This window comes from Rhinoderma darwinii, chromosome 4 (assembly GCF_050947455.1).
Source record: "Rhinoderma darwinii isolate aRhiDar2 chromosome 4, aRhiDar2.hap1, whole genome shotgun sequence".
In the NCBI taxonomy this organism is placed as follows: Eukaryota; Metazoa; Chordata; class Amphibia; order Anura; family Rhinodermatidae; genus Rhinoderma; species Rhinoderma darwinii.
This window is the reverse complement of record NC_134690.1, coordinates 8,601,011-8,624,814: the sequence shown is the minus strand read 5'-3', so window position 1 is coordinate 8,624,814 and position 23,804 is coordinate 8,601,011. Positions and strand designations below refer to the sequence as shown.

General features: G+C 41.6%; 1 protein-coding gene across 10 annotated transcripts in view; it reads left to right on the top strand.

The window, feature by feature from the left end:
* The window catches only part of OTOF (otoferlin), an 81,982-nt gene extending 58,720 nt beyond the window's left edge, over positions 1-23,262 (top strand). For 4 of the 10 annotated variants that reach the window (XM_075860808.1, XM_075860807.1, XM_075860804.1 and 1 more), the window contains exons 34-42: positions 340-500; positions 591-733; positions 5,735-5,823; positions 8,976-9,074; positions 13,694-13,935; positions 14,020-14,198; positions 14,352-14,452; positions 18,603-18,797; positions 22,374-22,459. In XM_075860808.1, coding sequence (XP_075716923.1) covers positions 340-500; positions 591-733; positions 5,735-5,823; positions 8,976-9,074; positions 13,694-13,935; positions 14,020-14,198; positions 14,352-14,452; positions 18,603-18,783 — 1,195 coding nt within the window. In that variant the 3' untranslated portion in view covers positions 18,784-18,797; positions 22,374-22,459. Of the gene's footprint in view, positions 1-339; positions 501-590; positions 734-5,734; positions 5,824-8,975; positions 9,075-9,306; positions 9,406-13,693; positions 13,936-14,019; positions 14,199-14,351; positions 14,453-18,602; positions 18,798-22,373 lie in introns of all 10 variants that reach the window. The other 6 variants (XM_075860805.1, XM_075860801.1, XM_075860809.1 and 3 more) reach the window with 4 other exon arrangements.
* The last annotated feature ends 542 nt before the right edge of the window (positions 23,263-23,804 follow it).

The window sequence follows — 23,804 nt, the reverse complement described above, 5'->3', positions numbered from 1 at the left end:
TATATGTTCAGTATATCTCTCGTCATGTTGGACATGGAAGGTCAGACCTGATTTGGTCTTCCAGTCCATAGTTTCTCAACGGTATCGGTACTGTTTCTTTTTGGCCGACCTTCACATTCATAAAGAGCCTCAGCCTGGACAATATTGATCATTGGTTGCACAGATGTATCATTGCATATGAAGATCTCCCCTGGATCTTTCATGCCTTTGGTGTTATTTTTACTAGACCCCCTGTTTTCAATTATTGATCCAATTCGGCAGACCCTACGTATGACTTCTTCGGCGTTGAGTAATTAAAAGTTTTTTAATTCATCTGCTACTCTCTTGTCCATTTCACAGACATGGGTATAATATGTGGAGAGATCCCATGAAGCCAACACAAATCCTGTCCAAACTCTGCAAAGAAGGGAAGATTGATGGTCCACATTTTGGTCCCGGAGGACGAGTCAAAGTCATGAATCGAGTCTTTACCGGCCCCGTAGAAATTGAAGATGAAAACGGTGAGTCTATCATCTTGAAATATTCATTGTTTTAGATATTCGTGAATGGTTACAACTTTTTATTTGATTGTTTTGCTGTTACAACCTCAGGTCAGAAGAAACAGACGGATGAACATCTAGCCCTCTCAGTTCTTCATCACTGGGAGGAGATCCCGCGGGCTGGGTGTAGATTGATTCCAGAGCACGTAGAGACTCGGCCACTCCTAAATCCTGACAAACCAGGAATTGAGCAGGTAAAATGAACTGTTTCCTGGAAACAATATGCCCTATAGTCAGTGTGTTGGGTCCAAACAGGACCCCAGTCCTATACATTGTTTATGAGATGCCCTACATCATGGTGAGCAGGTTCAAAGACTATTCATGTCCTTCAAGCTCCAACTCTTTGTATGGGGAAGATCTGTGTAACTGGAAATATTTATTTCAAGGAAACCTCCACTTTTGAATGTTACGCTCATGACTCCCATTAAGGAGACCAATAGTAACTGGGCTTACCCCCACCCCCACCCCGTGCGTGGCCTACTCGTTATATGGCTGCAAATTTGGAATCGGACTCCTGTTTAATAGGAGATAACACAATGTGGGTCTGACATATTTGCCAGTGCGGTAAGATTAACAGCTATGAGCTGCTACTATGTAGAAACTATACTGTAACAGTGAATGCAAGGCCTGTATATTATGTAGTAATATAAAAAAATATATATCTATTTTCGCTTACAGTTTCAACAGAGCTAGGGGCGATTGTGGGATATGTGCCCTGGGTGCCAAGGCCTGGGGGCACCAACAAACCACTCTGTGGTGGCCAGCGGATTAAGATACAGGGCTGGCCACGACAAGGGAAGGAAAGCCTAGCCATGACCTCATAACCCGTCACAAGTTTATATACCATGGGGATTTGGGCGTTGAAACCCCAACAATTGCTACAACAAATGGGCTGAAGTAGTTGGCCAAGTGATGTGCCCCTTTGGCTACTGTCAGCTTCTTCAGTCTCTCTCCAGAAAGCCGTGGCAGCAGAAGATCACCTTAGGAAAAGCCAAAGGGGCACACCGCTCAGCCCGAGCTGCCACCCCTTCATTGTAACAATCGAGGGGGATCTCTGAAGTAATAGGTCACTTTAACCCCTTCACGCACCAGAATACACCGGTACGTCCTGGTTCAGGGGGAGAAGTATGGAGCGCGCTGAGCACTGAGCACACTCCATACGCTGAGGGTGTCGGCTGTGTTTTACAGCCGACACCCGGGACTAACGGCCGAGAAAAGCGATTGCGCTGTTCCCGGCCGTTTAACCCCTCAAATGCTGGAGTCAATCACGACCGCAGCATCTGAGGCATTATTAAGAGGTGACAGCTCATGCCCCCCCCCCGCAACGAGATTTGGGGGTAGCAATGGTTGTCATGGCAGCCCAGCAGCCTCATGAAGGTCCCCAGGACTGCCTTCACTCTGCCTCTGCTAAGCCAGTAAAAATGACAATATACTGCAATACATTAGTAACGATAGCTGGTTTAAGTCCCCTAGGGGGACTAATGAAATGTGTAAAAAAAAAAGTGAAATTAAGTTTTAAGTAGTGAAAAAAAAAATTTTCCTCTAAAGTAATGTAACAAATAAAGAAGTAAACAAAATTGGTATGGCTGTGTCCGTAAAAGTCTAAACTATAACAGTACAGTGTTATTTAACGCGGTGAACGCTGTAAAAAATTGAAACCAAATTGCTGTTTTTTGGTCACCTTAGCTCCCAAAAAAAAGGTAATAAAAAGTGATCAAAAAGTCGTATGTACCAGCAGTTGGTACCAATAAAAACTACTGCTCGTCACCCCAAAAATACACCCTCACGCCACTTGATGCACAGGAAAATAAAAAAGTTATGGCTCTCAGAATGCGGTGAAACAAAACTATTTTTTTTTTAACAAAAAGTTTTTTGTTTTCAAAAGTAGTAAAATGTAAAAAAAATCGAAATCGTATTGAGCTTCAGAATAAAGTTAAGTTGTTGTTTTTACCACACGGTGAAAGACGTAAAAACAAAACACAAAAAGAAATGGAGGAATCACAGTTTTTCCCAATTTCAGCCCGCAAAGAAGTTGTTTTTTAGTTTCTCAGTGCTTTATATAGTACTTTAAACTACAACTCCTCCCGCAAAATATAAACCCTCACACCACTTTCTTGGCGGAAAAATAAAACAGCTCCACACACAGCCCCCGTGCACATAGTGTCAGATACAGCCCCCTGTAGATAGCGCCAGACACAGCCCCCCTGTACATAGCTCCACACACAGCCCCCCCTGTAGATAGCTCCACACACAGCACCCCTGTAGACAGCTCCACACACAGCCCCCTGTAGATCGCTCCAAACACAGCCCCCCTGTAGATCGCTCCAAACACACAGCCCCCCTGTAGATCGCTCCAAACACACAGCCCGCCTGTAGATAGCTCCACACGCAGTCCCCCTGTACATAGCTCCACACACAGTCCCCCTGTAGATAGCGCCACACACATCCCCCTGTAGATAGCGCCACACACAGCCCCCCTGTAGATAGCGCCACACACAGCCCCCCCTGTAGATAGCGCCAGACACAGCTCCCCCTGTAGATAGCGCCAGACACAGCTCCCCACGGAGATAGCTCCAGATACAGCCCCCTGTAGATAGATACAGCCCCCTGTAGATAGCTCCAGATACAGCCCCTTATACATAGCGCCACACACAGCCCCCCTGTAGATAGCTCCACACACAGCCCCCCTGTAGATAGCTCCACACACAGCCCCCCTGTAGATAGCGCCACACACAGCCCCCCTGTAGATAGCGCCAGACACAGCCCCCCTGTAGATAGCTCCACACACAGCCCCCTGTAGATCGCTCCAAACACAGCCCCCCTGTAGATCGCTCCAAACACACAGCCCCCCTGTAGATAGCTCCACACTAAGCCCCCCTGTAGATAGCTCCACACTAAGCCCCCCTGTAGATAGCTCCACACACAGCCCCCCTGTAGATAGCTTCACACACAACCCCCTTGTAGATAGCGCCAGACACAGCTCCCCCTGTAGATAGCGCCAGACACAGCTCCCCTGTAGATAGCTCCAGATACAGCCCCCTGTAGATAGCTGCAGATACAGCCCCCTGTAGATAGCTCCAGATACAGCCCCCTGTACATAGCGCCACACACAGCCCCCCTGTAGATAGCTCCACACACAGCCCCCCTGTAGATAGCTCCACACACAGCCCCCCTGTAGATAGCTCCACACACAGCCCCCTTGTACATAGCTCCACACACAGCCCCCCTGTAGATAGCTCCACACACAGCCCCCCTGTAGATAGCTCCACACACAGCCCCCTGTAGATCGCTCCAAAAACGGCCCCCCTGTAGATCGCTCCAAACACACAGCCCTCCTGTAGATAGCTCCACACACAGTCCCCCTGTAGATAGCTCCACACACAGTCCCCCTGTAGATAGCGCCACACACAGCCCCCCTGTAGATAGCGCCAGACATAGCTCCCCTGTAGATAGCACCAGACACAGCCCCCCTGTAGATAGTGCCAGACACAGCTCCCCCTGCAGATAGCTCCAGATACAGCCCCCCTGTAGATAGCTCCAGATACAGCCCCCTGTACATAGCGCCCCCTGTAGATATCTCCACACACAGCCCCCCTGTAGATAGCTCCACACACAGCCCCCCTGTAGATAGCTCCATACACAGCCCCCTGTAGATCGCTCCAAACACAGCCCCCTGTAGATCGCTCCAAACACACAGCCCCCCTATAGATAGCGCCAGACACAGCTCCCCCTGTAGATAGCACCAGACACAGCCCCCCTGTAGATAGCTCCAGATACAGCCCCTTGTAGATAGCTCCAGATACAGCCCCCCTGTAGATAGCTCCAGATACAGCCCCCCTGTACATAGCTCCACACACAGCCCCCCTGTAGATAGCTCCACACACAGCCCTCCTGTAGATAGCTTCACACACAGTCCCCCAGTAGGTAGCGCAACACAACCCCCTTATACTTTGTGCCACAATGCCGCCAGAGCGGAGAGCGGTAAAGGTAGCCGACCCTACTGCTGCCACTCTCCGCTCTGCTTTGACGTCACTCACCGTCGGACAAGGCAGGAGTCTTGCAGCTGCATTCTCACTGGTGTCAATGCCGGCCCGGGAGTGAACCAGTCCAGTCACCTGACCGGTGAAGTCAGATGACAGGTCAGGTGACTGTACTGGTCCACTCCCGTGCCGACATCGATCCCAGTGAGAACACCACCGCAAGACTCCTGCCTTCTTCTGATCGCTGCTGCAGTCAGTAGCGATCAGCTGTTTTGATGCAGTGCCCAGCGGGACATGTTGCAGACCGCCCGGGACGGCGGGACAGCGCTGAGAAACCGGGACTGTCCCGCCGGGACGCTTGGGAGGTATGCCTCAAGCACAATGTAAAAAAATAAAAAGCTAACATAACTGGTATCGCTGCGTCCGTAAAAGTCTGATCTATTACAATATATCATTATTTAGTCCGCGCGGTGAACGCCGTAAAAAATAAAAAACATCAGAATTGCTGTTTTTTGGTCCCTTCTTCTCCCACAAAAAATTAAATAAAAAGTGATCAAAAAGTCTCACGTACCCCAAAATGGTACCAATATAAACTGCAGCTCGCCCCGCATAAAATAAGCCCTCACACGGCTCTCAAAATTTGAGTTTTTTCATTGTAAAAGTCATAAAACAAAGAAAACTATAGAAATTTGGTATCACTGTAATCGTATTGACCCGCAGAATAATGTTAACATGCCGTTTTTACCGTACGGTGAACGCCGTAAAAACAAAACCACCCAAAATGTTGAGGAATCGCTGTTTTTTTTCCTATTCCACCCCACATATATTTTTTTTTCTCATTTCCCACTACATTATATGGCACAAAAAATGGTGCTGTGAAAATCTACAACACCTCCCGCAAAAAACAAGCCCTCATATGGCAATATTGATGGAAAAATAAAAGAGTTATGGTTTTTGGAAGGTGGGGAGGAAAAAACAAAAGTGAAAATCCGGAAAACGGCTGCGGAGGGAAGGGGTTAATTCTGGTATGTAGTCAGGATAATTAATTGTAGGTAAAATAAATTTATTTGCAGATTCACATCTCCCACTAATCGATCATTATAAGAAAATTATTTCCCAAAAAAGCCGGTGTCCCCTTCATTGGGACATTTATAAGGAGACCTTTCCTATTGGACTTGACTCCATCCACTGATTGTTGGGGTTTGTTTTTCTCAGGGTCGTTTAGAAATGTGGGTGGACATGTTCCCGATGGACATGCCTGCACCGGGTCCTGCCATCGATATTTCTCCGAGGAAGCCAAAAAGGTAAAAGGAAGTCTTCATGTTTTCATTTCCCGGCTAAAATGTTGGAACCTATAACTCCCAGATCCTCTGCTCAATTCAGCGTTACTGGGACGAAACCTAAAACAGCCCTCATCAGTCCCGTGCACACCACCGTCCAAATACCACAAGACATTATAGCTGCAGATCCTCCATAAAGGACAATGCTGTCACAGTGCCAGAACCACACCGCCGCCCGGTAGGACCAGGTCATTTAGGGAAATAGTGCAGCACGAGTCCGGTAAACCGTTACAGTTGGGTGAACATTGCCATGGATCTCTATGTTAGTGTGGCAACCTTCATCTATCACCGGACATGTCATTGAGACACATCCGAATATATCAATGGTGGAAGTCCATGACCTTCATCCCCCCCCCCCTCCCACTGAGAAGTGCCACCGTCCCTTCATTCTAGAGATTAGTGGGAGTCTGGATCAATCTCCAGTATTCTAGTAAATATAACCTGTAATATTATAATCCTAAAGGAAGGTGCCTGGGCCCTCTTAAATTCCTTTATTGAATCAACCATCACAACATCCTGTGGTTCCATGGTCTCACTGCTCTTACAGTAAAGAATCCCCGCCTTTTCTGATGGTGAAACCTTCGTTCCTCTATACTTGGTGGTTGCCCCATGGTTACAGCTTTGGGTATCTCTGTACTGACCTTTAATATTAATATATCTAATTATAGTGATCAGGTTGCCCCTAAATCCACTTATTCCCTTTTGTTACACGCTACGTCTTTCTTATACACAATCACCCAAAAATGGACACAATATTCCATTGGCGGTCTGACTACCGATTTATATGATGTTAGAAACATATACTTATCATGTGTATCTAGGCCCCTTATGTTGCATCCCATGATATTATTTGCCTTGGCAGCAGCCTCCTGGCATTGATTCCAAAAGTTTATTTTGTCGTCCACAAAAAAAAAAAGTCCTTTTCTGTGCGCATTTTGCTCATTGTTTTGTCATTTAATGTTCAGTGGTGACATATGTTCTGTACAACTTTTGTCCTCTGTCCTTAAAGGGGTTTTCCGATACCTAAAAATTATGTTGACCTAGCTGAAAATGTAAAAGAAATTTGTGATACTTCTCTGTACAGGTGACGTTGCACCCGTAGTGACGCCAATGCTGTGGCCAACGACTGCCCGACACAGTGATGTGCCGCCGGTTGACGCGTCATCACTGGCTCTCAAGTCACCCCCTAATTTAAAAGATAGGAGATATAAGAATTGTTTTTGACATTTTTGCCAGTTCAACGCTATTTTAAAGGGTCAGAACATTCCTTTAAGTCTATTATTAACCCACTGGTGCAATTTTTCTCTTTAGAGATGTTATTTCAATATTTCACTGTCCGTATTGCTCTCCAAAATTTCTAGTTCCATTCATGACGTGCTGTGATGGTGGCCATGGTCTGAGCTGCACCTCTCCGCTATCAGACACTGCCTAATAATATTAATGGACCCGATTCCTATTCATTTGGAACCGTTTCCTGATGTAGTAATTGCCCATATTTATGCAAAAAATAGTTTTACCCACAAAATGATTTCCACCATCTTCAGCAGATTATGGTTCAATTTGAGATGACCCTTAGTATATCCATATATTAACCAATATGGGTGTATATTCAACTATTATAACATTTGCCGTTTCTTATCTCCTATGTAACTGTTGGATTATTAAAGGGGTTCTCCTCTTTGGACAATCCCTACTTCTTAGAAAGTTCCCTTGAGAAAAAGCAGATCACAAATTGTTGCCCTGCGACCCCCAGCGATCAGCTGTAATCTGTGGGGAAACCTGACAGTAAGTGTTCAGTTTCCCTGCAGTGCCGCCACAGGAGAAATTAAGTATTACACAATGTATATTCATATCAATGTGTTATCTGTGTAATACAGGACAGAGAGAGAGACTCTCTATGTAACCGCTCTCCACTCTGACCAACTATTAACTCAGAACTCACTAATAGGGTGTATGACAATGTGTTTTCTAAACTGGACAACCCCTTTAAATGTCATTAATTCCGTATCAGGTAAGTTTTATTTGTAGCCCTGAAAATGATATAAAGTTTTTATTCTTTGTATTTATTTCTTGCGTGTTACTTGTATGTACTGATAACGTGACAATTATATCCACATTGCCGGTAATAGTACAAAAAAATTATAAGACTATCTCTAGTAACCGATCCAATCTTGGTCGGGACCACCACATACTATCTACGAACAGTGAAGCATCATGATTACAAAAACAAAAATTGATAAAGTGGATCCATTTTCATATCACTCTGACCTCGACTTGAAGTAATATTCTGGTATAATAATTAACTCCTGTCAACATAGAAAAAGATTTTTCACTACAAATTTTATTATTATTATTATTATTTTGGTTATTATTTTATAGCTGCAACTTTTTGAAAAAAAAATAATTCAGCCTCTAATCTAGACGGAAACCTTTCTGTACTAGAAAATAGGAGTTTATTATTAGGATTATTGTTTTCATATTATAGCAAATTTCCAAAACTTCCATAGTTTGAATACATTTATTGATATTGGCCCTTCCCAGTCGACCTTGTGACCAGTTTCTTTTTGGAGACCATTCATTTTTTTCATTATTTTTGCATGAAGTAGAGAACTAGTGTGCCTGGTTAAAAGGGTATTCCAACCCTGTAAAAAAGAAAAAAACGTTGATTGTTCCTGGGACCTCCGCTGGCCTTGGTGTCCCGACATGTAACCATGGCGGTTATCACCGGCTGCAGTGTTCACACCAGTAAGGTTGACATATGACCTTTGGGGCCAGTGTTGGCTGCAGTGGCCCCGTGCAGGGTAAACCAGAAGGGGCTAGGGAATTTGAACGGCAAGTAAAAAAATAAAAAATTCTGTTATTTTAAGAAAAATAAAAAAAATTTGGAAAAAATTTTCAGGGCTGGAAAACCCCTTTAAAAACCCTGGTAAATATATCTAGAAGTCCCATCCAAGCTCCATGTGGCGAAGTCTATCAAGGCGCAACCCTTTTACGTTGGGTAGGCCAAGGTGTGACGTTACCTGGAGATGACTAGCGCCAACACCTCCGATATCCCAATCGCACCCATCGTCCTGCCGTGGCACCACGTCTCACTAATCTCACTATCTCCTTACCAGATACGAGCTTAGAGTGATAATATGGAATACTGATGAGGTAATACTGGAAGATGATGATTACTTCACAGGAGAAAAGTCTAGTGACATTTTTGTCAGGGGGTAGGTACCAGTGAAAAAAACAAAAAATCTGCCTTTGTGTTATGTGTGGGCTTCTTGTGTACACTTGTGGCGCACACACTGGTTCCGATGCCGCCGATGTTGCCGGTTTTACGCTTTTGTGTTGTGCTTGAATAACAAAACTTTTGATTTTTTTTTTTTTTGCTTTTTTCTTTTGTTTGGTTTTTTTTTTGTCTCTCTTCTTGGTGTTTATCGTCGTGATGTTGTCAACTAGTTTTGAGCTACGTGTTATAATTTGGAACACTGATGAAGTGATTTTAGAAGATGATGCTTTCATGACAGGAGAGAAGATGTCTGACATCTATGTTAAGGGGTAATGATGCACGGCCCGTCCCTTCTCACACCCACGGCCCATCCCTTCCCCTTCTAACCCGCCTTACCCTTCTCCCTGGGCGATCAGAATGTGCATATCCCCTGTCACTCATTGCTGCTTGTCTCACTGCACTGAACGGCACTGGTAGGCTGCACTCCTTGCTGGCCCGCTCCCATCTCTAGCTCGTCTTCGGGTTGCAATGTGGTGGTTCTGTTGGGTTATTTGAATCACATGAAATTACTCTTCAGTTTTGGAGGGCCACAAATTGGTTCCGGTCTCAACCATTTTTTTTTTTTTTCCCATTTTGCCATTAACAATAAATTGATCAATTGTTTCTTCGGTCTTATGATTTTGCCCAATATTCTAAAACAGAAGAGCAAATTTTTATATTTATTAATAATCAATATTATTATTTATATTTTATGTAATTGCTTAAATGAAAAAAAAATTTTTAATCTTTATTTATTAAATCTTTAGCAAAAACTTTAGTCAGTGATTTTTTTAAAAGTTTTGTTTTAAATGTTTTAATATTAAATTAATAGAATATTTTAATATTAATATTATTTCGATAATATTTTTTTGATTTACGGTTTTCCCACTTGAGTGCTATATTAAAATATTTAATATTTTAATATTATTTACATTTTTTTAGATACTGATTTTATTTTATATTTTTCAACTTGTGTGCTAGATTAAAAAAAATAACTCACTTTTTTTCAAGCTCAATAATATTTTTCAGTTTAAAGCATAAAATATAAAATCATTTCCTTGTCCCACAATCATTTTTTTTTTAATACGCTGTGAAATTAAGCATAGAATTAATTATTACTTGAAGAAGGATGAATATATTTAAATCGAGCCATCAATCCAATACCAACAATTCCACAAGAATGTACCCAAATGTGCCCCAAATTATTATACATTTTACAGTCAATAAATTTAAGTTAATTGTCAATTTTTTGAGTCAATTGTCAGAAGCTCTGAATATATTTGTAAGCTAAAACAATTTAAAAAAAAATAAATTCTAGTGGAAAGGAAAAGTTGGATGTCCAAAACTATAAATATAAATGTATAATGCTATCAGATAATTCCAAAAAAGTTAGTACAAATAAAAGTAAAACAATTTAAATAAAAAAATTTAAATAAAAACATGTAAATATTAAATTCAATACAAAATGTAGTAAAATTAGATGAAAATAAAAATTTAAAATTAAATAAAGGTAGAAAAATGAAAGGGAACCTGTCACGTTGAACATGCTGTCTGACCTGTTATAGAGCTGGGGGAGCTGAGCAGATTGATATACAGCCCCGTGGAAAAAAAGACTCAGTATGACATATTTTATTGACCTTAATCCCTGATCGTTCTGGGATTAGGAGTCCAGTGGGTGGTCCTACTCCGTGATTGTTATCCACTGAGTAGGACACGCCCACTGGACTCCTAAACCCAGTATGGGCAGGGATTTAAATCAATAAAATATAAGTCATGCTGAGTCTTTTCTCACAAAACGATATATATGTGTCTGCTCAGCTCCCCCAGCTCTATAACATGCTAACAGCAGATCGGACAGCATGTTCAAATAAAAAAATTGGAAAAAAATTGGAAAAAAATTGGGAAAAAAATTGGGAAAAAAATTGGAAAAAAATAAAAAAATTTAAATTAAATAAAAAATAAAAGTACATTTGTAACTTCCCACGCTACTTTTACCGATGGACCTTTTAACTGTATTTGCTCTTCAATATAATATCTACCCTCAGGACTGGAGAGGTCTTTCCTGCCCGGGGACCACCACACAATCCCACCAGCTAGAGATGTTCTGAGGAGCAGGCGTGACTGCACACAGTGTGTTTCATGTGTTTGCACCAATTTAAAAAAAAACTAATCATTAAAAAGGGCTGTGTTACCCGCCATGACATTATTTTTTTACATTGTGTTTCTTGAAACCAGGTAAGTGTCTTCATAACCTCTTTGTTTCTGAACGAGATGTCAATAGACAATGATCAGTCCCTTCAGTAACAACGGGGTTAACTTCGAAGAACGGTCATTTAAAGGGTAAAGAGGACGCAATCACTTGAGCATTTGCATGGCATGCGGACTCTCATTTTCCTTCCCGGGTTCATACATTCTCCTCTTATACTAAAGCTCATTTACTGAATGTGATGCAAAATTTGCGCTGAACCGTGGCAGCCAACCAGGTGTTTGTCACCTGGACTATTCCCAAGAACGCTCACTTCCGATTGGTGGATGTAGTATGGTGCTAATGGCGTACACGGGAACAATATCAGTAAATCGGCTCTAATGGCTTATGTGTTCTTTCCATTTCTCGGTGTGGCTGTCCGTTCCCTTTCTCTGCGGGGCATGTGGGTTTTTATTGCCGGTGTGCGTTTTGGAAGCGTGAATCCGCATGTGTGTTTTTCCATGGAAGGAATGGTTATTTATATGTTGTATATTACGGTGTATTATTTATGTGTTTGTAAAAGTTTGGTTCATTCTGCTAAATTATCAGAAATCATAGAATTTATTTATAAGAAAAAAAATTAAACATTCAATTGTTTTGTTATTTTCCAAAATATAAATTAAGTAAAAAAGAATTATATGGGACAAAAAAAATAATAGTATTATAAAAATAAATAATAATTATAATATAGTAAATCCCATGGAATAATGATTATTTTAATGATATAATTATTAATATTATTTACTCTTAGTACATTATTGATTTATTTTTTTAATCCTGGCTTTTATAATTTAATCTAATTACTGAAATTTTTTTTCTTTTTTGGTTTCATGTCACAATTAATAAATTAAATAAAAAATTGTACCCAAACTTGACCGAGAGTTGTTTTGAAACCAATTTTCAGAAGACAAAAAAAAATAGATTAGTAAGAAGAATAATAAAAAAAAATTCTATATAATAATACAGTATATTAATAATTCTGGTTTATTTTAAGAAGATGTAAAACAGCATAAGATTAAAAATGGAAAAAGAAAATCAAAAAATCAAATGTCATTTTCCATTGAAAACGAAAAAAAGTAAAAAACAAAAACCCAAAACTTAAAAACAATATTTTGTATTCAATTTTAAATGCAAGTGAGAAAAAATATAATGTTCAACTGCATGTACGGCAGTGCGCGGAGCATGTACGGCAGTGCGCGGAGCATGTACGGCAGTGCGCGGAGCATGTACGGCAGTGCACAGAGCATGTACGGCAGTGCGCGGAGCATGTACGGCAGTGCGCGGAGCATGTACGGCAGTGCGCGGAGCATGTACGGCAGTGCGCGGAGCATGTACGGCAGTGCACAGAGCATGTACGGCAGTGCGCGGAGCATGTACGGCAGTGCGCGGAGCATGTACGTCAGTGCGCGGAGCATGTACGGCAGTGCACGGAGCATGTACGGCAGTGCACAGAGCATGTTCGGCAGTGCACAGAGGTCGTACGATTGCTTTGTACTGCCATACAGGCTCCGCTGGACTCAATGTGAATCCAACAGAAAAAAACTTCAAGAAATTGGAGACATACAGGGGTACAGAATAGACCTTATGGATCCCTATGACAGCCCTATTACGGATCCTTTCAAAACGGAGCCATATTACGGCCGCATGAGCCCTAAGAAATCACTGCTTTTTGGGGATAATATCTCCATAAGATGGCGCCATATGGATACACCATACTGCAGCAGATGGAGTGACTACACTCCTAGTACAAAACCCATAGGGACCCCGTGGGCCACCAATGAGACCTTAGGCTTATTGGAAGAGATGAGCCTGTAAGTACATTGTTTTATGGGAGCTCTAGCTCTAGAGGGTTTTGTAGCTCATTTCATGGGGCTCAATAGTCCATAATTTGTACATTTTTGTAAAACGAAATTTTATTTCATAGACCCCTTATTGGGTATCCATTTTTTTCATTGGATATACTGTATGTCATAAATCTTGAGAAATGCTAAATAACCACCTGAAATAATAGACTCAATAAGTAAAATAGACTGAATAAAAAAAAAATATTTTTTGTAAAACTATTTTTTCAATCTTTTTTTTGTTTTAAATGATAAATACATATTTGATTTAGCCTTTAAAATTAATCTTTTAAATATTTATTCTTCGAACCATTTAAAATACAATATACGTAATCTGCCAAATAATTCTGTAAATCACTAGTTCAAAATATTGAGATATTTTTAATAACGGGAGGAAATTTAGTTTTTCCATTAAAAAATTAACAAAATAAAATACTAAAAAAATCAAGAATTTAACCTTTTTCTTCCGTTGACTTTGGGTGGGATATTCAGGTGGCTGAAAGGTCAGCAAGAAGATAAACAAGACACAGATGTCCATTACCATTCCCTTACTGGTGAGGGAAATTTCAACTGGAGGTTTCTCTTTCCATTTGACTATTTGATGGCCGAAGAGAAGATTGTCATCTCCAAGAAAGAATCTATGTTCTCTTGGGATGAGACAGAATACAAGATCCCGGCACGTCTCACTCTTCAGGTCTGGGACGCCGACCACTTCTCTGCTGATGACTTCCTCGGTAGGTCAACGGTGAGAGCAGAAAATAAAAAGGTTGTAATCGTAAAATAAAAGTTGGTGAACCCTTAATATATTTCCCCAACAGGTGCAATTGAGCTAGACTTGAACCGTTTCCCTCGAGGAGCGAAGACAGCAAAGCAGTGCTCCATAGACATGGTGGCCCCAGAAGTTGACTTGCCAATGGTCTCAATCTTCAAACAGAAAAGGGTGAAAGGATGGTGGCCGTTCGTTGCTCGGAACGAAAACGATGAAATGGAGCTCACTGTAAGATGGAAATTAGTTTAGACCACAAATTTCATTAGAATTTTTTTTTTTTAGATATTTTGGAATTTTTGGATGTCACGTGAAAGTTGAACCATAGGTTGGTGGATGGAAAGGCATCTGGTCAAGTACATTTTTTCAAATTTTTTTTTGTAGGGTAAAGTAGAAGCTGAACTTCACCTCCTGACAGCTGAAGAAGCTGAGAAAACACCTGCTGGACTTGGACGTAATGAACCGGATCCTCTTGAAAAACCAAAGTAAGTAAAGTTATCGTAAGGTTAGTACATGGAGACGCACGTGTTTATAGCGGGTGATGTAGATTATGCTGTGATGTAGATATTCAACCATAAACTGGCTCAAAGGAAGGAAAAATCAGTGATCATAAAAGTAAAAAACATAGAGAGATTATTTCAGAAAAATGTTGAGGAACACTGAAAATATTGGTACTTGCAGCGCACCCGCTTTAGCTTCACCATAGCCACACCCCCATAATGAATAGGCTACACCTCTAAAATACCGGAACAATATTCCTATACAGTGGCCATTTGCTATTTTACCCCAACTACAATCCCCTCTGAACAGAGGGACCGGACAACCAAATTAAAGTGCTAAACAAAAAGCGTGCCCACATATACAGGGCACAAATAATACTACTGTGCAGTGCCAGGGCAACAGGGCTATAAAGCATGGAAATAACGGTGCCATAGGGCCCCTAAGTAAGACCTCATTTATAAAAACAAGTGCGGAGGCTCCTAGCAATAGTTAGATCAGTGATTTCATTTGTTTACCTGTATTGGAAAAATTAAAGCTGGTACCTGATTGGTTGTGTCAATTTTTATGTGCACTAGTTTTCCAAGAATGGAGCCAAATCACAGCCAAACAATAATAACAGGGGTATACAGTTCGTAAATGATAGAGCCTTACAGTGCGTATAGAACAGATCTGTATAGTGCGCTAATAACAGGGCCACACAGTGCAAATATAATAGGACCATACACAGCGGAAATAATAGGACCATACAATGCACAAATAATAGGACCATACAATGCACAAATAATAGGACCATACAATGCACAAATAATAGGACCATACAATGCACAAATAATAGGACCATACAATGCACAAATAATAGGACCATAAAATGCACAAATAATAGGACCATGCAATGCACAAATAATAGGGCCATACAATGCACAAATAATAGGGCCATACACAGCGGAAATAATAGGACCATACAATGCACAAATAATAGGGCCATACACAGCGGAAATAATAGGACCATACAATGCACAAATAATAGGGCCATACACAGCGGAAATAATAGGACCATACAATGCACAAATAATAGGACCATAAAATGCACAAATAATAGGGCCATACACATAGGAAATAATAGGGCCATACACAGAGGAAATAATAGGGCCACAATTTGGGTGATTAACAGAGCTCTACAACATGCACCAACAGTAGTGCCATCATAATGCCATATGTCCAGGCACTCCAACAAATGGAAACCCAGTGCCGGACATTTGCTCTCCAGACATCTAGAGCCAGCTGTTTAATAACTCAGACGCAGAGTCAGAGGCGCTAACTCATCCAGATGTCGACCCAGAACTAGGGCTAGGCACTCAGACATCCTGAGCCAAGTATTGGCTTATCCAGAGCCCAGCACTCACCCAGCTGCCCAAAAAGATCCATGTCCTTGACCTATCACGCAGGCCAGGCATTCAGTCATTTAGGTGCTGACGTGTCCAGACACTCAGTCAATCCATCAAGGTCTACACCGAAATACTAGAAACATCTACAGTGGTGGAGAAGGCTGGTGATAAAATTATACTCACAAATCCAAGACATCCCGAATGGTCCGCGAGGCACTAACTCAAGTACTCCACCCATTGCTAAGTGTTCAATGAGTGGCTTTTAGACCATCGGATATATGATCCAACATGATATTGGCCCATGGAAATGCTCCAGCCGCGGGCCGTTACCTGACTTTTTAACACCCTTGATGCTCCTTGGGAGTCCAGTTTAACAATACACTCCTAATATTGTAGTCATTAAGCTGAAATGTAACATTGCATAGCCCGATAGTATAAATAGGTAGGATGATATGGCGGATACTTGGGCCATCAGGTTGCCAAGCTATCTCCATGTCTACGGTTGTCTTTTCAGGTAACAAGTAACATGTCACAATCTTCATTGGCATATACAGAAATGTCCTCTCTCGGAGCTTAAAGTATATTTAGCCAAGGTCATAATTGTACCATTGGGATTAGAGGGGGCTTCATGACTGGCTCCGGGATATCACCCAATATCCATCCACTGAATAAGATCTGGATGCATTAGGATCAGTTTCCCTGCCAGAGTATGAAGGATTGCTCCATAATCAGACGCCCTCACTCCATATTACATGATCGTGCAGACATTCAGCCCCCACCCCACGTTCATCCATCAACATCATCCATTATAGTATGTATGAGATCTTTGTAGACCTACCAACGACCACGAAACCACAATGAGACATCGTATACTGTACAGCTAATAAGGTTTGGTATGTTCTCTATAGAAATGTTTCGATTTGATCACAATATTCGCAGAGGGAATTTTTGGGGCAAGCGTTGGATTACTTGGTGACACCAAAGTTCAAATTGGAATTTTTGTAAACCAAGTATTATATTTTTTTTAATCTAAATTCTTCACAATGTCTCCCGCCAGTTGTTATCGCTCCCTTTATAGTGTCTGAGACTCGTCCATGTAGATCAACGCAAACAATGAGAACCAACTAACGGTTATTCCTGCATGTGCTAAACCAGTCTCTCGCCGAAAAGAGCACAATTACCCCAAAAAGTATAATGGTAGTGAGAAATATACAGAGCGCTGGGCATCATATGGAAATTCCAACTGAATGGAGAAACCAGGGTCATGGACCGGCTGACTGGATGTATAATGTATGTTATCATCTTCCAGGCCCCTATTATAAGTCCATGCTCATGTATTATATTTTCATAGGTCACTTAAATATAGTATATGGATCGGTCTCCTCTTCCCCTTTGAAGGGCCGATTTGCCCTTAAATTTCATGAATCTGGGTGGTGATTGGCCACATACTGGGGTAGATGGAGTGGCGTGCTCCATGAAGACGATACCACTGGTTAAACCACCCAACATACTGTCGTCGTGAGTGTTAAGTACTCCCTGACTATTCATAGGTGTGATGAGACTGTAGCAGTCTGTTAGAGACAGTTCAATAGAGGGATAGACGGCTAGATAATATAGTGGGAGCCCTAATACGGTTTGTATTTTTTTTTTAGAGATCGATCCATTGAGGGTTTAGCACGTTATTGTCTTTGCACTTAATATTGTGGCTTCCTTCAGTTGGGTCTTCAATAAGATACCCCGCACTGTGTATATGTAACTTACAATTCGCTTCAGGCATTTTACGTTAAAGGGGTTGTGCCATCAATGGAAATGGCAATATATAAAAACTCAATATACATTTTAGAGTAACTTTGTAAAGTATTATTATTAAAAAACAAAGTTTCCTCGCAGAAATATGGTAATTATCTGCTTGTAATAGCACCCCCTGGTGTTCAAATGTAGAGATAGGTCTCTGCACGTCATTCTAGAGAATGTCAGATGTGCATGAACAGTACAATACAGTTAAGGAAACAGCCAAAGCTTTACGGATAGACATATGCCTTACTTCTACATCTCAGAGTGCACAGACTTCAAGCAGTAAGGGTTAAAGTCATTAGATAACCTCCTCACCAGTCCGTGCTGCTCTCCTCCATATCAGGGACAGAGATAAGGGCTATGGTTCAGCACAAGCAGTGAAGTGTTTATCTAATGGCTTATTCCTCACTGCTTGCAGTCTGTATATATAGTCTCTTACTGCCCGTGATCGGCTTTCTTGTGTCACCTATAAGAGCAGAAGCTGCCTGTCTAACCAGATTTACTAGAATGACGTGCAGAGACCTAACGTGAACACCAGGGGGCGCTATTACAAGCAGATAATTGGCATATTTCTGCGAGGAAACATTTTTTTTTTTAATAATGATACATTACGAAGTTGCTCTAAAATGTATATTGAGTTTATATATTGCCGATTCTATTGATGGCACAACCCCTTTAATAAGGGCAAAAAAATGTCAAATTTTTTACGATTTTGCGCTCTTTTCAGTGAACCCCCTTAGTTTGTCGTATCTTGGTGTCTATAACTACTTCTTCACCACTACGGTAAATGTTGAGTTTATCGTAGATTAATTTCTAGACTCCATGCATGAATCTGACTCTCACCCCTAACCCATTATATCTCTCATTGACTTTCTCATTTTCCTCCCTTTATTTTTCTCTGCCCCCCCCCCCCTCTTCCTGATTTTTCTTCTCACCCCCATCTCCTCTGCACCAGCCGGCCAGATACCAGCTTTATTTGGTTTCTCAACCCCTTGAAGTCTATCCGCTACTTCATTTGGCATACTTACCGCTGGCTGATTCTGAAAATACTCATCCTCATCCTACTCCTTCTCATGGTGGGACTATTCCTATACTCTATGCCTGGATACTTGGTGAAGAAACTTCTCGGAGCCTGAGGTCATCTATGATGGTACTGTCCTTCCGCTATCTCCCTCTATCTCATTCTCCTATTGAGGTTTCCACTATTTCTATACATTCCCTGACACTCATTGGACCCAGTATAGTCATGTAAACTAAGGAAATACAATGGACAATATATATCTGAATGTTACTCAGTTTAAGGGCCCGCGCACGCAGTCATATTATGGATCTGTAGTGTATGAACATATAATATGACTACCATAAATTAATATGAACCCATGCTGTGCCTCTGATTTCATATGGAGGAAGAAAGAAATAGTGGAATACCCCATTAGATGCCATACTATGGAAATATCTCACTAGATGGCGGCACACAGAGTGCTTGTGGCTCAGTTATTTGGGACTATTTAGGCAACAGGACAGGCTCTGTGCGTGGGGCATTGCCATGTCCATGAGGCCTTCTAGTAATTCGCTTTAAGATAAATAATTTCTGGACGGGCAGGAATAGTGGGGGGGGTGAGTGGAAGTAGTGTATAGGACTCATACAATTCTCTTTATATACTTATATCACATGATAGGGGTCTACTGATATTATTTGTACATCCATGGCCTGGTCCTGACACACTCGTTTCTAAAAAAAAAATTGAACATTTTTCCAAAAAGTACCAAAAAAAAAACATGGTGGGAAAGGGACCGGAACTGTTTTCATTGGAGGCTTCTAATCTGATATTACCATGAATAGGAAAATGTAGAAGTGTAATGTACTGACCCCCCCCATCTGGTGACCTACATCAGATCATCGTGCAGGTGCCATTTCGGACCAGGATTGCCAATTGTCGATAAATTCCTGTGTCCGTAAAAGAAAAATCAATGCGTCCCGGAATGTTTGAGGTTGGAGGGGCTTGTACAGATTATTAAGATTTACTTTATCATCATTTTAGAGGTCACATTACATGATGGTAATGTGGACCGATCACTATTCTCAGCTACAGACCTCTATTACGTATACATTTTATCATTCATTACGTCTTCCAATTTTTCCATTAAAAATGCTGATTTTTTGGTAAATTGTCCTGAAAATGGAAAAAAAAAAAAATTCTGTTTGGCAACCCTGTGACCCACCATGTGTCTAATGTCCAAGAAACTATCAACGCTTCACCCTACTACATCCTCTAGGTGGCACCACGGTCACTTTACTTGATAAAGGATCAATATTGGAGTCAGTGTGGGATAGATCGGAATTCCCTCTTTCCCTTTGACTCAATGTTTTCTTATAAAGGTGAATGTGAATTCACCGAATAATTGAGGGTCAGGGTAGAGACTTTTTTTAAGGTATTTTTTTCTTATGATTACATAATACCATATAAAGTACAGTTGGGGGGTGCGATGTTCCATGTGTATTCCGCATTTATAAGACTTCCATAGGTCTTGTATCTCTGTGTATACCGTATTTTTCGGACTATAAGACGCACCGGACTATAAGACGCACCCGACTATAAGGTTTTAGACAACAGAAAATAGGAAAAAATTTCATATTTTACTTCTTTTACAAAGAAAAAAACTATTCGTTAAAAAAATTATTTGTTCAGTTTCACCGCATTCTGAGAGCCACAACTTATATTTTTCCCTTCGTTTCAGCGGTGTGAGGGCTTATTTTTTGCGGGGCGAGCTGTAGTTTTTATTAGCACCATTTCTTTGGTACATACGATTTTTTTATTTCATTCTTTTTAGCGCTATGGTGACCAAAAGACAACGATTCTGGGGTTTGAAACTTATTTGTTTTACGCCGTTCACTGTGTGAGTCAAATAGTGCTATATTGTAATAGTTTCGAACTTTTACGGACGCAGCGATACCAATTTTTTACCTTGTGCTTAGATCGCTGGTACAATACACTGCAATACATGGATGTGTTACAGAAATAGCGTAACTCGCTGAGCTATGCGGTTTCCGTAACTCCCATAGTAGTGAATGGCAGTTACAGAAGCAGAGCGGCATGCGAGCTACTCTGTATCCGTAACTACTATTCAATTCTATGGGAGTTACGGAAACCGCGTAGCCCAGCGAGTTACGCTGTTTCCATAACTCAATTATGTAACCAGGAAGTGGCCGGAAGACGTGGAGCCGGGTAAGATAGAACGGGGCTTAGGGGGCCCCGTTCTAGAGATATGAGCGGGTCCCAGAGGTGGGACCCGCGTCTATCTGATATTTATGACATATCCTGTGGATATGTCATAAATGTCCCTCGTGAGAAAACCTCTATAAATGACGCGGTCACTATTGACCGCGGCATTTAACTAGTTAAACGGCTAAAAACTGCGTCTTATAGTCCGAAAAATACGGTAAGTGCTGTGCGGATAAATACATGTGTAGGGGAACGCTGGTAACATTTGTCCAAAGGCATAGCCCATGATCAACAGTAGCGCGCTAGCAGTGGGGGTTGGTATTCTGAGATATAGCCAATGGTGGGACATAAACATCCTGTTGAGTACTGAGGGTTACTTGATGACCCATGGTGAAGTACTTACACTAATGGGTATGACGTATAGTTACGCACTAGCATCCTAGTTGGGAAATTTATCCTGAGGGATAGCCAATAATCCGTGGTGGGCATCAAATCCAGTAGGGTATTGGTGTCTTCAAGGATAGCCTATGCTCCTTGGTAGAATACCAAAACTATTGGTGTCATAAGGTGTCACCTTAGGTTATACATTGGCACCCTTGTTGGTTTTGGTATCCTTAAGGATAGTCAAAGACCAGAGGTAAAGCACTACTAGTGGGTGTTGGTATACTGAGGTATAGCCTAGCCATCACTCATGGTGAAGCATAAACATCCTGTAGAGTACTGAGGATAACCTCACGACCCATGGCGGAGTACTTAACTAGTGGGTATGACCTATAGTTAAGCATTAGCATCCTACTTGGTATTGGTATCCTGATTGTTAGCCAATGATCCACAGTGAGGTATCAATGATCTGTTGGGTACCGGCATCCTGAGGGTTCTCCTATGATCCATGGTGAAGTACCAAGACATTAGTAGGTATGGGGGTGCAAGATGATCAGGGTTCTATTTTTAGCCTCTGAAGACGTAATAAGGATATTACCCAAAAGTTTCGACCAAACAACCCGAGGGTCGTTATCTAAAGAGATGAAGGCGTTGGCCTAGTAGAAGCCAATCAGATCACTGCTTTTGTTTAGGACTACATTCTAGAAAATTCTTGACAGATTGTTTGTTATGTAAATGGGTTGGATAACGGGTGAGAAAAAGTTGTTTAATCTATTTTTGAAAAAAAGGCCCATCAATGTTTCGCTGATAAACATTTTATAAAAAGTTGTAAAGGACAATGCTAGTGTGAATGGGGCCAAAGCTCAACCACGTGTTACCCGAGTTCAAGTCATGATGGCAAAGTCAACGGTAGCTTGGGGGGTACTTATATTTGCTTCCTCTTCCCAGCCGCCCCCACTTACTAATGTATTTGTACTAATCCAACTAATTTTACGTTTCAGGAAACAGTCCCCTCCTGTAATTTTTTACTTACTAACCCTGTTTACCTCTTCTGCTTACTCCACTCCCAACATCCCCTCCCCCTCTCTACCGTTTATCTTGTTTCACGCTGCCTTGGACAGTCGGCCCGACACTTCTTTCATCTGGTTCCTCAACCCGCTTAAATCCATCAAGTACCTCATCTGTAATCGATACAAGTGGCTCATCATTAAGATCGTCCTGGCGTTGCTACTTTTGGCCATGGTGGCGCTCTTCCTGTATAGCATGCCAGGTTACATGGTCAAGAAACTGCTCGGGGCATGAAGAGATATCCAGGAGAATAGACTTGGCTCATGGAGATGTCTGTCCTTTCCATCATAGACTGTATAGTATTGTTATGGGGTTTCACAAAAAGAACCCAATTTATTTTGTGTGAATTATTTTTGCGTCTCTATGGAGAAGCCGGGAGGTGAAAAGTCAAAAAACGAGGAAGCATGAAGATGTGTCTTCCCCTAGACCAAAACTGCTTCTAACTGAAAACATGGATGCTCTATTTTACACTAGAAGGGTTTTCATAGGGAAATGTTTGCAAGAGCGACCTGTGCAACTATGTTTTATCGTGTGTGCTGACGCGTTTGCCCCATGCAAACTTATTGCATGCCCTAAATGTTATTCAGTAGCACAGCATTTGTGGTATTAAAATGGAACCGATCGCCAGGACAGGCCCCTTCACATTTACGACATCTTACAAGGCCCCAATGATGCTGAACTAAGAAGTGCAATCTTACTAACTTAGAGATTTCCCAATGTACCCACCGTGGGTGCTAGAACATAATTACCCTATGGGCCTTCTCCTCTGTGAGGTCTCAGCCATCAGGATGAGGGGTCACATGAGGCATTTCCCGAGTCCTAGGAAACGGGAAGAGCCTTGTTTCTTAAAAGTCGGAGGAGGTGGTGCTCCCTTCTTTTTGCCCAGTAATTAGATAATGATGGGCCTTTTTATTGGGCTTAGTACAGATGTCCTAATCTAAAGGGTGGCCTGCCCTGGTGATAGGTTTTCTGTAAAACCTAAAATATCCAACTAGGGCTTCCATTGAAGCATCCAATAGAGGCAAATGCCCATCGAGTCCAGGAGATGTCTACATAGAGCAAAAAGTTGCAATTAAAAATGAGTCATTCGATCCACCTGATCGACCCAATCCACCAATTCCTTGTCCAGAAGAGTAAAAGGGGCATATCGATTTGTAGATTTCCACCAAAACCAAATCGCCAACTGGGCAAACTGCATCGTCCCCAGACGAGCAAATCACAAAACAACTCAAGAACCGGTGCAACTTCGGAGACCTCATTGAGGTCAATGCTTAGCAGGTTCTATTTGATCTTCCAAATAGAGGGTTAGCCCAACAGGTACGAAATAATTTTAAGGCCTCCTTCTCTTCCAGAACAAAAAGTGTTTCTCTAGGAACTGTAGTTGTAACCTTATTGCTACGAAGCCCAAACACCCAACCAAAACCGAATGCACTGATGCAGAGAACAAATATCTATTTTCAAATAATTTTACCTCTGAAAGCACA